The 18,488-nt window shown below is 44.3% G+C and overlaps 1 protein-coding gene across 4 annotated transcripts in view; it reads left to right on the top strand.

Annotated features, from left to right (window-relative positions):
* The window catches only part of trpm4a (transient receptor potential cation channel, subfamily M, member 4a), a 28,841-nt gene that overhangs the window by 9,326 nt on the left and 1,027 nt on the right, over positions 1 to 18,488 (top strand). Inside the window, exons 3-29 of one of the 4 annotated variants that reach the window (XR_008830168.1) lie at positions 202 to 379; positions 759 to 939; positions 1,167 to 1,336; positions 2,376 to 2,553; positions 2,838 to 2,902; positions 3,846 to 4,085; positions 4,287 to 4,389; positions 5,251 to 5,369; positions 7,560 to 7,862; positions 8,109 to 8,210; positions 8,412 to 8,540; positions 8,623 to 8,752; positions 9,527 to 9,672; positions 9,860 to 9,972; positions 10,146 to 10,253; positions 10,361 to 10,428; positions 11,186 to 11,415; positions 11,735 to 11,850; positions 11,930 to 12,062; positions 12,797 to 12,971; positions 14,268 to 14,433; positions 14,557 to 14,738; positions 14,861 to 14,993; positions 15,207 to 15,279; positions 15,724 to 15,817; positions 15,985 to 17,194; positions 18,066 to 18,212. Coding sequence is in view for 3 of the 4 variants with exons in the window: in XM_056402014.1 (XP_056257989.1) it covers positions 202 to 379; positions 759 to 939; positions 1,167 to 1,336; positions 2,376 to 2,553; positions 2,838 to 2,902; positions 3,846 to 4,085; positions 4,287 to 4,389; positions 5,251 to 5,369; positions 7,560 to 7,862; positions 8,109 to 8,210; positions 8,412 to 8,540; positions 8,623 to 8,752; positions 9,527 to 9,672; positions 9,860 to 9,972; positions 10,146 to 10,253; positions 10,361 to 10,428; positions 11,186 to 11,415; positions 11,735 to 11,850; positions 11,930 to 12,062; positions 12,797 to 12,971; positions 14,268 to 14,433; positions 14,557 to 14,738; positions 14,861 to 14,993; positions 15,207 to 15,279; positions 15,724 to 15,817; positions 15,985 to 16,010 (3,661 nt within the window). In the remaining variant the exon portion in view is untranslated. Of the gene's footprint in view, positions 1 to 201; positions 380 to 758; positions 940 to 1,166; positions 1,337 to 2,375; positions 2,554 to 2,837; positions 2,903 to 3,845; positions 4,086 to 4,286; positions 4,390 to 5,250; positions 5,370 to 7,559; positions 7,863 to 8,108; positions 8,211 to 8,411; positions 8,541 to 8,622; positions 8,753 to 9,526; positions 9,673 to 9,859; positions 9,973 to 10,145; positions 10,254 to 10,360; positions 10,429 to 11,185; positions 11,416 to 11,734; positions 11,851 to 11,929; positions 12,063 to 12,796; positions 12,972 to 14,267; positions 14,434 to 14,556; positions 14,739 to 14,860; positions 14,998 to 15,206; positions 15,280 to 15,723; positions 15,818 to 15,984; positions 17,820 to 18,065; positions 18,213 to 18,488 lie in introns of those variants that run through there. The other 3 variants (XM_056402014.1, XM_056402015.1, XM_056402016.1) reach the window with 3 other exon arrangements.

Consider the following 18,488-nt stretch of genomic DNA (forward strand, 5'->3'; position numbering starts at 1 on the left):
GATCAGGGCAGCACTGTGTGTCTGTCAGAGTGTTTGATGTTTCCATAGTAGATAAACATTATATTGACAGACAGGGTTGTCCCAACTATGAACTTTATCATCACTGTAAAAACCTCAAATGACTTTGAAATGTCGAGATACTTTCAACTACAGAATAATAGATTTGTGTGGGTGTATATTTGTGTGTGTGTTGTGTGTTAGTAATGGAGCATTGTGTCAGTGTGGTGGTGTGCGGGAGGTCCATGACTCCGTGGCAACAGGGGACTATTTCGGAGCAGCTATCGTCACCCAGTGGGACAGCCGACAGCACTCCTCAGAGTGTCCCACTGACGCCTTCGGAGAGCTGGAGTTTGCTGGCGCTGGACGCAGACACAGTCATGTGAGTTGCACACGCACACACACACACACACACACACACACACACACACACACACACACACACGCACACACACACGCACACACAAACACACACACACACACACGCGCACACACACAAAAACACACTGACTCAGTTAACTCTGGGTTTACCTGTTCAGGTATGAGCATGTTCAATTGAAAGAGGAAGAGTTGTTAATTATAAGCAACATCATCAGAATCATGAATATATTAATATGATATGAGAAGAAACACTGATACCTGCAGGTAAATTCAGGTGTTGAACATTTTCTCTAAAGTTAAGTGTCAGGATGAATGTATCACGCTGAATGATGTGGATGTAATGTATCAGTCAGACTCAGTAGTCCTCTCTTCCTGTCTAGTTTCTGCGGCTGTCATGTGACACGCCTCCCCAGATCATCTACACCCTGATGACGGCTCACTGGGGTCTGCCCTCACCCAACCTAGTGGTGTCAGTGGTGGGGGGAGAGGGCCATGGGAAGATCAAGACGTGGGTGAGAGATGTCCTGAGAAACGGGCTAGTCAGGGCCGCACAGAGCACAGGTAAGAACCCAGAGAGACCAGTACAAACCAGTGAGGACACAACATGGAGACAGTTTATATGAAGACTTCATTAATTATAAAAAACTGTTAGTTACTATAAGTAATGACTGCTTTAATGATATTTAAATATATAAAATTTTAATTAAAAAAAAAGTTTAATTAAGGTTTCCATATAGATACTATAATATACACTGTGACTATTTCTACCCCTCCCCTCTGTTGTCCAGGGGCCTGGATCTTGACGGGGGGTCTGAGGGAGGGTGTGTCCTGCTGTGTGGGTGAGGCCGTGAGGGACCACGCTGCTGCAGCTCCAGCTCTCTCCCGGAAGAAAGTGATTGCTGTGGGACTGGCTCCCTGGGGCCTGGTGCACAACAGGCAGCAGCTCGTCAACGCCCAGGTACCATCACACAGCATGTGGTCCATCAGACCCACCCAGTAACAAGATAGTCCTAGTAACACACCCCAGTACACCTGCACAACAGGATGAAAATCATCAGTGATTTTATCTTGCTCCAGTTTGATGATGAAGAGTCACTTCACAAGGTGAATTACACTTCTGTGAATTATCTACTGACATGAACACATCTGATTTGACACCTGAGTGAGAGTAGATGTGAGACATAACCAATCCAGTAACAGCTGTTACAGCTGTGGACTGGCTCCTCAACGCTGTGTTGGTGGGAGACATGTAGCTCTGGCTAACACATGATTTACCTGGACCCATGAAGCTGTGACTGATGGTTTTACACCTTCATCAATGTAAAGATTCATGAACCGACTCAAAATCTTTGAAATGACGTAAACAGGAGAAACAGAAACATGGACGGAGTCTAAACACAGACAGAAAAACAGAGGCAGAGCCCACATTACAGGAGAACAGCTGCGCTGACAGAACCATTCACAGAGTCACATCATTCCTGCAGGATCCCGTCAAGGACTCCTGTCACCGTGCACAATAAATGACATGGCCCAATTCCAATCAGATTAAGATGTCAAATGGAAAGTGTTCTTTGTAAATACTTCTGTATAAATATCGATTTAATGTTCTTCCTGAAAAATTTGGGGTTACAATGAATTTCCTGTTTCCGTCAGGGAAAGGTGAGGGCTTCCAAACAATTCACGGTTTGTTTATTATCCTCCCACTTCATGAAGAGACCTTCCACAGAATTACACTCAGACACAGAATACGTGCAGGTTGATAAGGGGCAATTAATTCAGAGATATAATCTGGCCGTGAAGTGCTTTAAAAGTCAGAAGTAGAATCTTAAAATTTATTCCATAATGTACTGGTAGCCAGGGTAGAGACCTTCAGAGGGGGGTGATATGATCTCTGTTCTTAGTTTTTGTTTGTAGTCTGGCTGCTGCATTTTGTGCTATGTGAAGTTTATGAATTGTTTATATGAGGTGACTGACTCTGGTTCCTCTGTGTGTTTAAGGGCAGTTTTCCTGCTCGCTACTATGTCCAGAACACGTCACGTGACTCCTTCTGCCTGGACAATAACTGCCAGGCTTTCCTCCTGGTGGATGATGGGAGTCTTGGTCGCCGGGGTGGAGAGGCTGCCTTTCGTGCTAATCTGGAGGACTACATTTCCCATCAGCGCACTGGCATCTGGGGTGAGACAGAAACAACATCAAACTCTAGGTCAAGGGATCTGACACATGGTTCATTACTGTAGTTACCTGCACATGTGGACTGTGTGTGGGCTGCACCTGCCTGCCCTCTAGTGGTGAAGGTCAGCGCTGTACAGCACATCACACCGTGTGTATGATGTACGTGTAGATGATTGTTAGATATGCTGGATGTGTTAGATTCAGCTCATCTTCAGACATATAGTACATGTTGTGTGATGTAATGAGAAGCGTCTCTGTTCTCATTTCCTGTCTTGGATCAACAACAGGAAGTGGCAGTATTGAGATCCCAGTCCTGTGCATGCTCATCTCAGGAGACGCCAACATGCTGGAGGTGAGGAGCCTGTCACAAAGGTTCACACTCTGTACACACACCACAGTGGATTTATAGTGTCAGAGTTCAGGTAGCACAGGTTCATTAGCTTAGACCACAACATGTGCTGAATGAAGGGGAGATACAGGTCTTACTTGACTGAGTGGTTGACCCCTCCTCCCCCAGCTGATGTTCATTGAGGTTAACAAACAGATGCAAACAGAAACTGAACTTCTTCAGGGACGGTGGCTTTGGTTCCTGGATGTCAGTAGCGCTCTGCTATCAGTAAAAGTGAGACAAGTCTGATATTAACATGTTTGCACTGTGAAGGTAGTTGTGTTTGTTTCTGCCAGTGTTTCAATGTGTTTGAGTGAATGTGTGATAGAAAAGTGTTGCAGCCACTAATCACATTGTACTCAGGATGAACATATTTTAAAGAAAGAGGGTGGTTTTATTGAAAAGGAATAAAAGAAACAAACAATAACTTGGCTGGTCTTCACTGATGCTCAGGGTATAACTGCCAACAGAAGAACACAGCGTAAGCCCATGGCTTATACACACAGCTGCTGGGTGCGTGTTCCTGAATCAAAAAATGCATTGAATTGAATGGGGCTATCTGTAATGATACAAAATAAAGTGCCTACTATTTCTAAAATAATACAGCTGCAAGTGAGTGGACAAATACACGCAAATACCCTATACACCACAAAAGCACAATGAATGTGTGAGTGAATGGGTAAATGTGGCTTCAGTGGTTGATGAGACGGTAGAAGAGCTGATTATAACTCAGTGCCTGATACATCACTTATATATAATATATGCACTTGCCTAAAATTAAAGACCCGGTGGAGTTTGACACTTGTCAGCTCACATCTCTGTAGAGGACAGATGTCTGTGACTCTCTCTGACTGAACACTGATGAATGAAAATGTTGTTAACTGTGTCCACTTGTCCTCTGGCTCAGAGACTAGATGCCTCTCTGAAGAAAGCTACACCCTGGCTGGTTCTGGCTGGTTCTGGACCAGCTGCAGACCTTATCAGTGAGCTGCTGGGCAACCTTTCCTCTGTCCCCCTCAGTCCCACCTCTCCCCCTGCTGAGGGGGAGGCCGCTCAGGGCCCCAGCGCAGAGCTTCGCGACAGGGTTCGTGACAAGGTCCGGAAACACTTCCCATCTGAAGCAGAGCTGGAGAGACTGGTGGACAGTGTGAGTCAAACAGCTCATGTACAGACATAATAACTTCAATCAGTCACTTTTTGGACACGTAGCTGAACCTGTCATCCAGTCTGACATGTTACCTGTCTCAGCGAACGTTACTGTGATGAGCAGGAGGCAGGAGGGTCTCATGTATGATGATATGAAACCGGATGTAACTCAGTCCTGTTCTCTGTGTCTGTGTGTGTCCAGGCTCTGAGCATCCATCAGAACAGAGAGCTCATCACTGTGTTCCACGGAGAACAGGAGGCTTCTGATGAGTTTGATACAGTTCTCCTCAAAGCCCTTGTTAGAGGTGAGTCGGGTTAATTAGTCAATTATATTGTAGTTTCACACAGAGAGACTCACAATACAAAATAAGGCAACAGAAATAAAATATAGACTGAAGACAAGTGAAGTAGTAAAATAGGGAAGAACGGTCTCAGCTGTAAGACCATAAGAACATGTACCAGAGTGACTCCAGGTTTAACAGAGGAGCAGGTGTTTCTGTTGCCATGGAAAACCAGACTGACACTTGTCAAGAATAATGTGCTCATGTAAGAGAGTGGTAAACTGCTTAGCAACCACTTACTCTGAGGCACAACTAGATGTCAGACAGAGAGCACACCAGGACCAGGAGATGTAGATGTAGATGTAAGATGACCTCTGATGAGGGGATACAGAGAGGGGACATGTGAAGGAGGATCCAGGACTCAGAGGACTCAGCTTCTCATACATCTTATTACTGGTTCACCAGCTTAGTACAAATCCACCTTCATCATAAGAAACCGCAATAATCCATGATGAAGGGTGGAGGAGGGACAAAGAGTCAGATCTCTGTTTATTTAGTAAAACAGTAGAATGTGTTCATGTTGGTTTCTCTGTGATTAATGTCACTGTTACATTCATGTTAGGGTTAATAGCCAGTTTAAAAACCAGACAGCCGTTCATGTAGATCCTCCACTCATCACACTGTCATTGTTAGTATTAACCCTCATTAACTGAAGACATGCGCACACCCCTGAGTTTCATCATCCTTCACATTCACCTCTCCACAGGATTCTTCATTTCATGACCTCCACATATTTCCCATCAGCCTTGTCATGGCCCTTCTTGGAGATCAGTCACAGTTATACAGTCTCTCTCTCTCTCTGTCTCTGTATGTGTGTGTGTGAAGCTAGTAAACGTGTGTGCAGTGCAGCCAGTGAGTGCACAGAGGAGTTGAAACTGGCTGTGGCCTGGAACAGAGTGGACATCGCCAAAGCTGAGCTCTTCAATGGAGACATACAGTGGAAGGTCAGAGTCACACTGAACAACATAGTACCATCTGTTCACCTATTCACCTGTTCACCTTCACTAAGAGCTTCTCCTTCTGTTACATGTCAAGTGTTTCTTTTTTTTTTTTAAACATTTATTTATTATGGATTTTGTTCATTTTACAACAAACAAAGAACAATACAGAACAGCACAATAAGGCACATTATAATGAAAAAAAAAAAACAGAAACAGAAAGGGGACTTGTAATAAAGCATAAATATAGCCTATGATTTGTACTTACACAGAATCCACATTACAATCATAAAGATTACATTATTTATACTTCAATCAAAAAAAAAAAAAAAAAAAAAAAAAAAAAAGACCGAAGAGTAAATAAATAAATAAATCGAAATAAAATGAAAACAACTCAGTCCTATTTGTCATCCATCCAACCATCTACATCCATATTGTTATTCTCAAGAAAATGATAGAAAATATTCCATATTTTCCAAAACTTGTCAAGTTTGTTCTTTGTTGAGTAGGTTATCTTTTCTAAAGCAAAATAAAAGGTCATTCCCCTCAACCATTGTGCTGTGGTACAAGGTGTCAAGTGTTTCTTTACTTTAAAATGTTCTGAAACAGTTCAGAGTTCCTCTTCTGTAAGGTTTGAAGACTGAATAGATGAAGACCCTGACTGTCTGGGAGCCACCACATTTCTAAAGGACTGATACTGAATATAACTAGTTCTGCTTTCTCTCTGCTCCTGTGTTGGTGGGAGACATTAAGCTCTGGCTAACACATGATTTACCTGGACCCATGAAGCTGTGACTGATGGTTTTACACCTTCATCAAAGTAAAGATTCATGAACCGACTCAAAATCTTTGAAATGACGTAAACAGGAGAAACAGAAACATGGACGGAGTCTAAACACAGACAGAAAAAAGGAGACGGAGCCCCGTAACAGAGAGATGGACAGGGACGTCACACAGGTTTATTACAGGAGAACAGCTGCGCTGACAGAACCATTCACAGAGTCACATCATTCCTACAGGATCCCGTCAAGGACTCCTGTCACAGTGCAAAATAAATGACATGGCCCAATTCCAATCAGATTAAGATGTCAAATGGAAAGTGTTCTTTGTAAATACTTATATAATAAATTTTGGGTTACAATGAATTTCCTGTTTCCGTCAGGGAAAGGTGAGGGCTTCCAAACAATTCACGGTTTGTTTATTATCCTCCCACTTCACGAAGAGACCTTCCACAGAATTACACTCAGACACAGAATACGTGCAGGTTGATAAGGGGCAATTAATTCAGAGATATAATCTGGCCGTGAAGTGCTTTAAAAGTCAGAAGTAGAATCTTAAAATGTATTCCATAATGTACTGGTAGCCAGGGTAGAGACCTTCAGAGGGGGGTGGTATGATCTCTGTTCTTAGTTTTTGTTTGTAGTCTGGCTGCTGCATTTTGTGCTATGTGAAGTTTATGAATTGTTTATATGAGGTGACTGACTCTGGTTCCTCTGTGTGTTTAAGGGCAGTTTTCCTGCTCGCTACTATGTCCAGAACACTGTTGATAAGTGTAGCTCACGACTTAGTTAAGGACATAGACCACCAGGGTTTGACAGTGCTGTGAAGTGGTTAGAGATGTGGTCCTGCTAGCCTCAGTCACGTAAAGAAAGACAAAAAGAAGAGTTCTGAAATTTCAAGAAAAAAGTCATAATATTACAAGAAAACAGTCATAATATTACGAGAAATAAACATGTTAAATTTGGAGAGAAAAAACATCATTTTTAGGAATATTACATCAACCCATCAAACAGGTGAAAGGACAGTCAGTGTCAGCCAGAGCTGCTTCTGGCAGCTGCTGTTTGTCTGTCTAACAATAGAATAGACTCAGTTTCTTCACAATCTTTTTAATGTCCTGATGATGATGATGATGATGACGATGATGATGATGATGATGATGAGCCAAAAAATGAAGTTTCTCCTTATTTTTGAAACCTGCTAAAGTAGAACTTCACAGGATGCTCCACGTTCCTAATTTTATAGCTACTGACAGTTCCCCTCTAAAACAACATGGAACCTAAAAATTACTTAACTTTTTTGCGTAAAATTGGATCTTAATTCTCATGATATTATGACTTTAGATTTTTTTTTCCTCAATATGGCCCTATAACACTCCATCATAGTTACATTATGCTGATGAGATGATTATATTTTCAGTATGAGGACCTGGAGGACTCCATGACAGACGCACTGATCAACGACAAGCCTCAGTTTGTGCGTCTGTTTTGTGAGAACGGTCTGAACATCCTGGACTACCTGACGTACCGGCGTCTGGAGAGTCTGTACCGCTCTCTGTCAGACAGCTATCTGGTCTACACGCTGCTGCAGAGGCGTCTGAGTGAGAGACAGGCCCTGGCTGGGTCCCTGCCCAGCCTGGACAGGTCCGTGACGTCCCCCCTGAAGAGTCCTCAGAGTGCTCTCACTGGACCGGCCTCTGCAATGGAGCTGAGCCTGTATGAGGTGAGGAGGAAGAGGAGGAGGGAGGAACTGTAGGATGGATTAATCAAATTGTCATGATGATGAAGCTGATGACAGTAATTACTTTTATATGGAGCTTGTTTTCTTTAATCACGTTATGTTGTAAGCTACAATAGGTGTGGTTCAGTAACCATAGAAACAAGCTGTTTACAGGACGAGGGTTGTCACATAGCAGCGTCCTCGCTCTCTATGTGTGCAGTAGTAGTGAAATGTGTGCCGATGCTGCAGGTTTCCCGTCTGCTGTGGGACCTGCTGGGTGACGTCTGTCAGCCTTTCTACTACGGACCTCTGGGCCTGGACCCCACCTGCAGCTTCAGGAGGACTCTCAAGGTCAGTAAGCTGAGACCTGCACATCAGGTCCGGAGTCTGACAGTGTTAAAGGACTGATGTGATGAATCAGATGAAGTCATGACACTGATCTGAAGACATAAACAGAATGTGCTTAATGATGATGTGTTTTCACAACAGACACAGCTGCTGCCTCAGTATAAACTAAATAGTCTGACTCCCCCTCTGTGTCTTTACCTGCAGCAAGTCAATAAGCTGCTGCTGGGAGAGTGTCTGTACCGGGACCAGCGCTGCCTCTCACCCTGGGCGGCCCTCTTCATCTGGGCCGTCCTGCAGAACCGCAGGGAGATGGCTATTTACTTCTGGGAGATGGTGAGACTCACCTGTAACCCTCAGATCTAGTTTCATGTGAACTGGTCTTTACTGGCAGCCTGTGTCTGTGTCTGTGTTTCAGGCGGGGGAGTCAGTGTTGAGCGCTCTGGGGGGCTGTAAGGTGCTGAGGGAGCTCTCTAAGCTGGAGAGTGAGACTGAGAACAAGCTGGCCATGAAGGAGCTGGCTCAGACGTTTGAGGACCTGGCACATGGTGAGTCTCTGTTCTCTACTCCTCCTCCGACTAAGTCCTCTGACAAACTGGTCCTCCTCTAACTAACTCCTCCTCCTCCGACTAACGCCTCTGACAAACTCCTCCTCCTCTAACTAACTCCTCCTCCTCCGACTAACGCCTCTGACAAAATCCTCCTCCTCTAACTAACTCCTCCTCCTCTGACTAACTCCTCTGACAAACTGCTCCTCCTCTAACTAACTCCTCCTCGTCTGACTAACGCCTCTGACAAACTCCTCCTCCTCTAACTAACTCCTCCTCCTCCGACTAAGTCCTCTGACAAACTCCTCCTCTAACTAACTCCTCCTCCTCTGACTAACTCCTCTGACAAACTGCTCCTCCTCTAACTAACTCCTCCTCCTCTGACTAACGCCTCTGACAAACTCCTCCTCCTCTAACTAACTCCTCCTCCTCTGACTAACGCCTCTGACAAACTCCTCCTCCTCTAACTAACTCCTCTGACAAACTGCTCCTCCTCTAACTAACTCCTCCTCCTCTGACTAACTCCTCTGACAAACTGCTCCTCCTCTAACTAACTCCTCCTCCTCTGACTAACTCCTCTGACAAACTCCTCCTCTAACTTACTCATCTGACAAGCTCCTCCTCCTCTAACTAACTCCTCTGACAAACTGCTCCTCCTCTAACTAACTTCTCCTCCTCTAACTTACTCCTCCTCTTTTTGACTTTTTGACTGCGACCCTGTTGCCTAGCAACCCAGAGAAGCCATGTTTATGCGAGTGTTGTTTGTGTGTTCAGACGTGTTTGGAGAGTGTTACCAGAACAGCGAGAGCCGCGCCTTCACTCTCCTTATAAGGAAGTCTCCAGTGTGGGCCGGGGCTACGTGTCTGCAGATGGCCACTGCAGCTGACGCCCGCCTGTTCTTCAGCCATGATGGTGTTCAGGTAGAGATGCTGTCCTCCTGTCAACAGAAGCTTTAACACACGTTTGAATTCAGGTCCAACATTGTTCTCCACAGATCCAGATCTTTAATGAATCACATGATCAAATCCAGATTTTACTGATATTGTTGCTTGATGATGATGATGATGATGATGATGATGATGATGAAGATGGTGCTCTCTGCTTTAGTCTCTGCTGTCTCAGATCTGGTGGGGTGATATGGAGAGGAACACTGAGGTCTGGAAACTGGTTCTCACCTTCTTCCTGCCCCCCCTCCTCTACACAGACCTCATCAGCTTCAGGTCAGTGTTCTGAGTCTATCCAGGTTTCAGGTCTCATGTGCCCTGGTTCAGCAGAATCTGTCCATAAACTGAAATCATCAAAAGTTTAAAATCAAGCCTGCAGATTTTAAACTCCTCACAGGGATCCTACAGTCTGAACCACACATGACCCGGTTTGTGCGTTCCTGTCACAGGGAACAAGAGGAGGAGGTGAAGTCCGTGGAGCTTTACCAGGGCAGAGACACCGACAGTCTGGATGGGAATGATGCCACCGTCTTCTCTCTTGCTGACATCATACAAAAGTAAACACACGTATTCAAACTTAGATAAATACAAACACAGATCAGATGATGTTGTTTTCTGGTTTTGCTTCAGGTTTAATAAAGTTCCTGAATCTCTGTTGTTACAGTGAGGAAGACGCTGAAGAGTTGCGGGCTCTAAAAGAAAAACTCAGAGGTAGTCACTCTCCTGTTCAAGGTATTTACACCAGCCCCCGCTTCACTATGTCCACGAGGAGGATGGCTTTAATCACTTTAGTCAATATTGGACCTTAGAGAACATGGACATGGCTGGAGGAACAATATACCAATTTAACATAATCATTTTGGACCAGCACTGTTTTACAGTCTGAAGTTAGAGCTGAAATAAAAATAAGTGGAGAAGAAATTATGTTGCACCACTTGTATAAATGCAGACAGTCCAGCAGAGGGCAGCAGGAGACCAAGTACCTGTAAACCAGGAGGCATCAATACACCTACACCTGCAGAAACAGGTTGATTCCAGTGGATCTTTCAGTAGATAATAATACTTTGACATATGAAGAGCTCAGGCCATGGTTCTCTAACAGGTTGAGAATGAGTTTCTGCCCCAGGTAAAGGAGATGAAGCTAGTGGTGCAGGATGAGGAAGGAGCTGAGTTTCAGTTTACCTGTCAATCAGGTTCCGGCTCTCATCTATGGAGATGAGCTGTGGGTCATTATTGATAGAATGAGACCACAGATATCAGTGGACAGTCAGAGTGTCTGAGCTCACCCTCAGGACAGATTACAGAGCTGGACATGTGGAAGATCTAGTCCAGACACTGCTCCAGTTTATGTGGTTTCAGCAGCTGATTGGGATGCCTCCTTGGTTTCCCAACACACCTGATAGATAAGTAGTGATGGATGGATGGTATATTCAATAAGATGTTTTGTATTACAGGTTGTTGAATCTTTCCTGTTTCCTCTTTTCTTCAGACTCTATGTCGTCCAACTCTAAGAGACCGTTCATTGTGTCCCGGTGGAGACAGTTCTGGTTCGCCCCCGTCACCTCGTTCCTTGGTAACGTTCTGATGTACTTCTTGTTCCTCTGCCTGTTTGCCTACGTTCTGCTGGTGGACTTCAAGCCCCAACCTGATGGTCCCTCCACTCTGGAGTTTGTGCTTTACTTCTGGGTTTTCACCTTAGTCTGTGAGGAGATTCGACAGGTTGGTTGACAGAGCTCTAGTTCACACACACACACACACACACACACACACACACACACACACACACACACACACACACACACACACACACACACACACACACACACACACACACGTTGGTTCTTATGAAGTGGTCCAGTCTACAGACCTGTGTAACATAAAGAGAAGCTCTCTGATGAACACAGTACCTGAGCCTGGTCACTACATCAAACTACATCACTACTACAACCATCCTCTCACTGTCATTGACTCACACACTGCACACATACTCACGCCCATCCACAGACGGCACCCTGACTCCTCTCTCTCTGGCTGACAGACCTTCTTCGTGGGCAGCACCTTTGTGCTCCAGAGGATGAGGAACTACATCCAGGATGTATGGAACAAGTGTGACCTGACAGCCATCATTCTCTTCACTCTGGCAATGTGCTGCAGGTGAGTGAGTCACTGACTGGAGGACGGACACTGTGCACTGCAGCACTGTGTGACATGAACCCCTTACTGTCTGTTCCAGGATGTTTCCCTGGTCCTATGAGTTTGGCCGAGCTGTCATGGCCATAGACTTCATGGTCTTCACTCTACGTCTGATTCACATCTTTGCCATACACAAACAGCTTGGACCCAAGATCATCATTGTTGGCAAAATGGTGAGTGTGCACAAAACTCACACAACAGAGAGTTTAACAGAGAGTTAGGCTATCAGATACTCCCTTTGTAGAAAGACAAAGGTCTGTCCCAGCGTCACTGCATCAACATTTAGGATCTGAGGATCAGTATCTGTGAATATTCTCAAGCTGCTCAAAATCCTTTCTTTACTGAAGCTTACTGATACAGTGCAACCATCAGATTCAGTTATGAAAACAGGGTCACAGAGTCAAAGCTCAAACTTAAAGCTTCAGTGTCACAGTTTTCTGCTCTGAACTGTTCACATGTGCTCACAACAACACTTTCTCTTTCACAGTCTCTGTGTGACCTCATCACTGACATCATCATCACTGATTTTATTCTCAGTCTCTTTTCTACACATGTACAAAACAATTTATTTTACAGGTTTAAAGGTTGATTGACAACTACACACTGAAATTATCTGTGAAGTTCACTTTACAAGCGCAGAACATTTTTGACCTTAACCCCAGCCTGTACACGTCATCCTTATTACATCTACAGTAATCATCAGAATGGTCTGTGTGACATGGGAATTAAATAGTTAAATGGTGAGACTGTACAGACACAACAAAACATTAACCAATGTACTTATATTATGTTTCATTACAGTTCCATGTCATTAAACAGCAGCCATGATCACTGATGTAACATCTGGATTAGAAACAGACCAGATCCTGTCACATAACCCTCTAATCTTTGTGTCTCTTCCCCTCAGATGAAGGACGTCTTCTTCTTCCTCTTCTTTCTGGCTGTGTGGTTAGTGGCCTACGGAGTGGCCAATCAGGCTCTGCTCTACTCATACGATCCACGTCCCAACTGGATCTTCCGCCGAGTCTTCTACAGACCATACCTACACATTTTTGGACAAATACCTATTAATGAGATGGACGGTGAGCTGCTCAGTCTGATTCTACCAGCACCTGGTTCCCTCGGTGGTCTCTCAGTGTTTCCTCAGTGTTCCCTCAGTGTTCCCTCAGTGCTCCCTCAGTATTTCCTCAGTGTTTCCTCAGTGTTTCCTCAGTGTTTCCTCAGGGTTCTTTCAGTGTTCCCTCAGTATTTCCTCAGTATTCCCTCAGTGTTCCCTCAGTGCTCCCTCAGTATTTCCTCAGTGTTTCCTCAGTATTCCCTCAGTGTTCCGTCAGTGTTTCCTCAGTGTTTCCTCAGTGCTCCCTCAGTATTTCCTCAGTGTTTCCTCAGTGTTCTCTCAGTGTTCCGTCAGTGTTTCCTCAGTGTTTCCTCAGGGTTCTTTCAGTGTTCCCTCAATGTTCCATTAGTGTTCCCTCAGTGCTCCCTCAGTATTTCCTCAGTATTCCCTCAGTGTTCCCTCAGTATTTCCTCAGTATTCCCTCAGTGTTCCCTCAGTGCTCCCTCAGTATTTCCTCAGTGTTTCCTCAGTGTTCCTCAGTGTTCTCTCAGTGTTTCATTAGTGGTCCCTCATTATTTCCACAGTGTTCCCTCAGTTTTTCCTCATTGTTCCCTGAGTGTTCCCTCAGTGTTGCGTCAGTGCTTCCCCAGTGTTTACTTAGTGTTCCCTCAGTGTTCTTTAAGTGTTCTGTAAGTGTTTCCTCATTGTTCCCTCAGTGTTTCCTCACTGTTCCCTCAGCTAGTTCTCGGTGTTCCCTCAGTGGTCCTTCATTATTTCCACAGTGCTCCCTCAGTGTTACCTCATTGTTCCCTCAGTGTTGTCTAAGTGTTCTGTCAGTGTTTCCTCGTTGTTTCCTAATTGTTCTCTCAGTGTTCCCTAAGTGTTCCCTCAGTGTTTCCTCTGTGTTTCCCCAGTGTTCTCTCAGTGTTCCCTCATTGTTCCCTCAGTGTTTCCTCTGTGTTTCCCCAGTGTTCTCTCAGTGTCCGTCAGTGTTTCCTCAGTATTTCCTCAGTGTTCCTTCAGTGTTCTCTCAGTGTCCGTCAGTGTTTCCTCAGTATTTCCTCAGTGTTCCTTCAGTGTTCTCTCAGTGTCCGTCAGTGTTTCCTCAGTATTTCCTCAGTGTTCCTTCAGTGTTCTGTCAGTGTTCTCTCAGCGCTCCACTAAAACAGGATATTACAGACACATCAGATTTAATGGGGTCTGTCAACAGCTGCTTTCGCTGCCATTCATGGTTAAAATGGATGTTATTGTGATACGTGGTTGTAAAGGAGCAGTGTGGATCCTCATGTTGTCTTGTTATCGTCACTGGTTTTACATGAAGCCGACAAACTTGGGGAAGTAAACTGTACAAACGACGCCTCACGAATCGAGGCTGGAGAGGAGCCATGTGTCAGTACCTACGCCAACTGGCTGGTGGTCATCCTCCTCGTCATCTACCTGCTGTTCACTAACATTGTGCTGGTCAACCTGCTCATTGCCATGTTCAGGTACGCTGATATTTAAGACTGATTTCTACTACTATACTACTACTGATAAAACAGATTACTGATTTAGTAGAAACCTGAAGGATTATCTGTACACACATCATGATTTCAATTTTCTGTTTGCAGCTACACCTTCTCCAAAGTTCAGGAGCGCAGTGACACCTACTGGAAGTTTCAACGCTACAATCTGATCGTGGAGTACCACTCAAGGCCCTGCCTGGCTCCACCATTCATCATCATCTCACACCTCCACCTTTTCATCAAGAGATACATCCGCCGCATCTCCTCAGTCAAGAGCAAACATTTTGGTGAGCAGTGGAACCTGAACCTGTGGTAGCTCCACAAGTCAAGATCTGTGCTCCTGGTCTGGGTCCTAGCTTGGCCTCCAGAGATATCCTGCAGTCCTTTTACTGGTCTCCTCTGTCCTCAGTTCTGGAGTTACGGGGCAGGAAGGCCAGCCGCCTCAACACATGGGAGGCCATACAGAAAGAAAACCACCTCTCAGCTCAGAATAAACGTCAGAGGGAGACTGACACAGCTCGACTGAAACGTACATCTATCAAGTGAGTAAAGTCCTGACACTTTATATAATGTTAGAATATATGTGTGTGTGAGAGAGAGTTAGAACTGAGTTCAGCATTAAATTATTACCTACTGTACTGGTACTGGTGTATATGTCAACCAATAACTAACAAGAGAACACATTATAGAAAACAACATGTTTGAGAAACAGTCTCTTCGTGTGTGTGTGTGTTTGTTTGTGCACGCGACTGTAGGGTGGACAGTGTGCTGAAACAGATGTCAGAGATCCGTGACCACGACCGACGGTTGCGGCTGTTGGAGACGGAGGTCAGTAGTACTTTTGTGAGCCTGCTCTGTAGGCATCATCAGCGCTTCTCTCACAGTCCAGATCTATGATTCATGCTCTTCTTCAAGGCCTTCGTATCTAATTGAGAGGTGTTTCTTACAAGGGAACATGTATCCCAGCAGGCTTTGAGTGCTACTTCAGCCCAGTGACTGACCTGAAGGAAGTCCATCAGTGTCTCCATGTCATTGCAGCTGGTCTTGGCCAGAATATTATTCTAAACAGTTTTTCTACAAATGACACTTCCTTCTTTTGTGCTGATCAAATAAAAAAGTCTAACACACGCAGCAGGCGTACCTCGGTGGTGTGGTTGTCTGTCTGTGTGTGTGTCTGTGTGTGTGTGCAGTGTGTGTGCAGTGTGTCTGGTTACTCTGCAGCTGTCCTCTCTGCCTGCTCAGCACTCATCCATCTCTGTCTGTGTCACCCAGCTGGAGTACTGCTGCAGCGCCCTCGGCTGGATGACAGACGCTCTGTCTCAGAGTCCTCTGGTAAAGGCAGAGCACCCCCCTCCACTGCTCAGAGGTAAACTCTGCGTTATGAGATGATGAAGCAGAATTTAAGATGTGATGGATAAAGATGATAAAAATATGACATTATATTATAATTAATCATCACATGATGAAGTTGATCATGAGGTGGAGACACCTTTTTTCTAACCTTTCATGATTATTGTTTCTCTTCTGTTGTAGATGTGACTCCGCTGTCTCCAAGCTGAACTCAACTCCAGTATCACACACACACAGTTTACTCAGGGCCATTGTGTCAGACATTGTTTGCTGTTCATTTCATTTTGAGGTGTATTTTATTTAGGACTAATAATATATTGTTTTAAATGTTTTTACAGTAGTGTCAGAAGACACCGCTGCTGTGTTACAGTTCCTCCACCTGAAGTTTTTAGTTAGAATTTAAGCTGTAACCAGAGAGTGCCATGTTAAAATCTCTGTTAATGTGATTAAATTAGACAATTATTGTCATTAATGAAATAAGATGCTGCTACATGATCAGAGAGCTCAGCCTACAGTCAGTAAAGCTGTACTGATCAATACTTTTATATCAGCAATGGATCAAATGCCTATAATGAGCATGACTTACTTTCCCTTAGCTCTACTCACACCAAGAACACACTGTCTGTGTTGTGTGTCTGCTGTATTGCTGCTGCTGCTCTATCTCTCTACATAGAGTTTTCCTTGGATAATGGCGCTTGGCAGGTTACTGGAATGATGGATTTATTTTTGACAGAGAATGCCTCTAAAATACCACTGTCTCCACAATAAGCTACCAAAATGGTTGAAAAAACATATATTTTCAGGTCTGTATCATATTTGGATTCAGCCTAGGCATAGAAACTAGTGGGAGGTGTCAATTTCATGCCATGTTGCTAGTATGATGTCAATATGACATCAATAGGTCTTTTCTCTGTCGCTTTTTTCTGGGAGATGCGTCTCACATTAAAATAAGTGAGCCGCTGAATCTCTACATCATGTGACACAGTTGCAGGGCCGCGTGTCACGCAGGTAGTATGTCCACCCTACACTGTTAACATGCCAAAATGAAAATACACGTGCCACACAGCCAGTGTACAGTGGACTATTAGGGCCACATTGAGGAGGAAAAAATCTAAAATTTCAAGCAGCCTTAGCTTTTTAGCCTCTCATAGCTCACTGTTGTGGTCTTGGTTTCTGCTCCACAACCTTTTTCATCAGCCTCATTTCCAGTGCCAGCTGTTTCAGAGACACATCTGTAAACAGCCTCTGTCCTCTACCTGCTGAGCATCAAAACAGCAGACAGACTCAGTCAGAGAGCAGCTGGTGAACATAGTGAAGGATTTAGTAGCTAAAGAGGAGCTGGTGACCAAACACAGAGCTGAAAGAGAGGGAACACTGGACTGAGATTCACCAGGTGAGACAGACTTCACTCTACTTGGATCATCATGTTGATTTATGGCTGTGGATGTGGAGATAAACAGCTGACACATTCGCCATAACAACTTTACAGGGTGATAATATTTTACATGCTGTTTTCATCTTGTTCTGCTGCCCCCATGTGGCCAAACGGTCAATGACTGCAGCTTTAATATTGATGAGGCTGGAATGACGACATTATAGTCAGAGTTGAATCCACATTTTAAATAAAGGTGCAAAATAAATCAAAGCAATACAATCAACAGTGGACTACAACAGTATGTTAGTAGGTAGAAAGGTATAACCGTAGGAGAGACTAAATAAGACGCTGATATCATTTGATGTCCTCTACAGTACCTTCACCTATTCATTGTTTAGATGTGATGTTTTTATGTTGGTGTCATGGTTTGTACATTTTTGCATTTTCTACGTAAACCAACATGTACCATTGTTTTTATTAGACTATGACTGATACTGTTCTTTGTCTGGATTCATTCAAACTGCCACAGTCTTAATAAACAGTTTGTCTACACTGTGACAATGAGGAGACAACTTGTTTTGTTTTCTACTGTTCTGCTTCGAACCACCAATGTTCTTCAACTCTCATCTTCAGCTCAACAGATTCACAGGCTCTCTCTCTCTCTCTCTCTCTCTCTCTCTATTCCTAAGATGAGAGGTAAATCATAAAGTGCTTTGGGTGAAAGTGTTAAGCTCTATAAATTCAGATATGTAGCACTGACTCACAGCATGTCAGCAGAGCAGCAGCAGCTTAATAAAGATGGACGTAGCCTCTGTGACAGCACCCACGGGTTTCTGAAGAGCAGTTTTGAAGCTCAGAGTGAGCTAATCTACTGTCGTCATTTTTGCAGGGTCTGACTCCGCCCCTAACTCCCAGCTAATCCAAAAATGGACAAAGAGGAGGGGCATGTGTTGTTCATGCTGGTTTGTTGCAAACATACACTCACCCACCTGTCACTCAAAGAGGTCATGCCTACAATTCTAGATAACTTTAACAGGTGAGTTATATAAGCAGGTGTCATGAAGGAAGAAATTAGCTCTAGAGACCAAAACAGTTTTTGTACCAGGCTGTAAACATGTTTATTTCTGCTGTAAAGTTGGACATTTTAACATGAGAGTCTATGGGGACTGACTCACTGTTGGAGCCAGACTCTAGTGGTCATTAGAGGAACTGCAGGTTTTGGTTCTTCATTGTTGGCTTCATTTTTAAACCTCACACAGGTGTTGTGATGTGTTCAGGTACAGAACTGATTGTAGGATCAGCACACACTGTG

This window comes from Seriola aureovittata, chromosome 17 (assembly GCF_021018895.1).
Source record: "Seriola aureovittata isolate HTS-2021-v1 ecotype China chromosome 17, ASM2101889v1, whole genome shotgun sequence".
Taxonomy (NCBI): Eukaryota; Metazoa; Chordata; class Actinopteri; order Carangiformes; family Carangidae; genus Seriola; species Seriola aureovittata.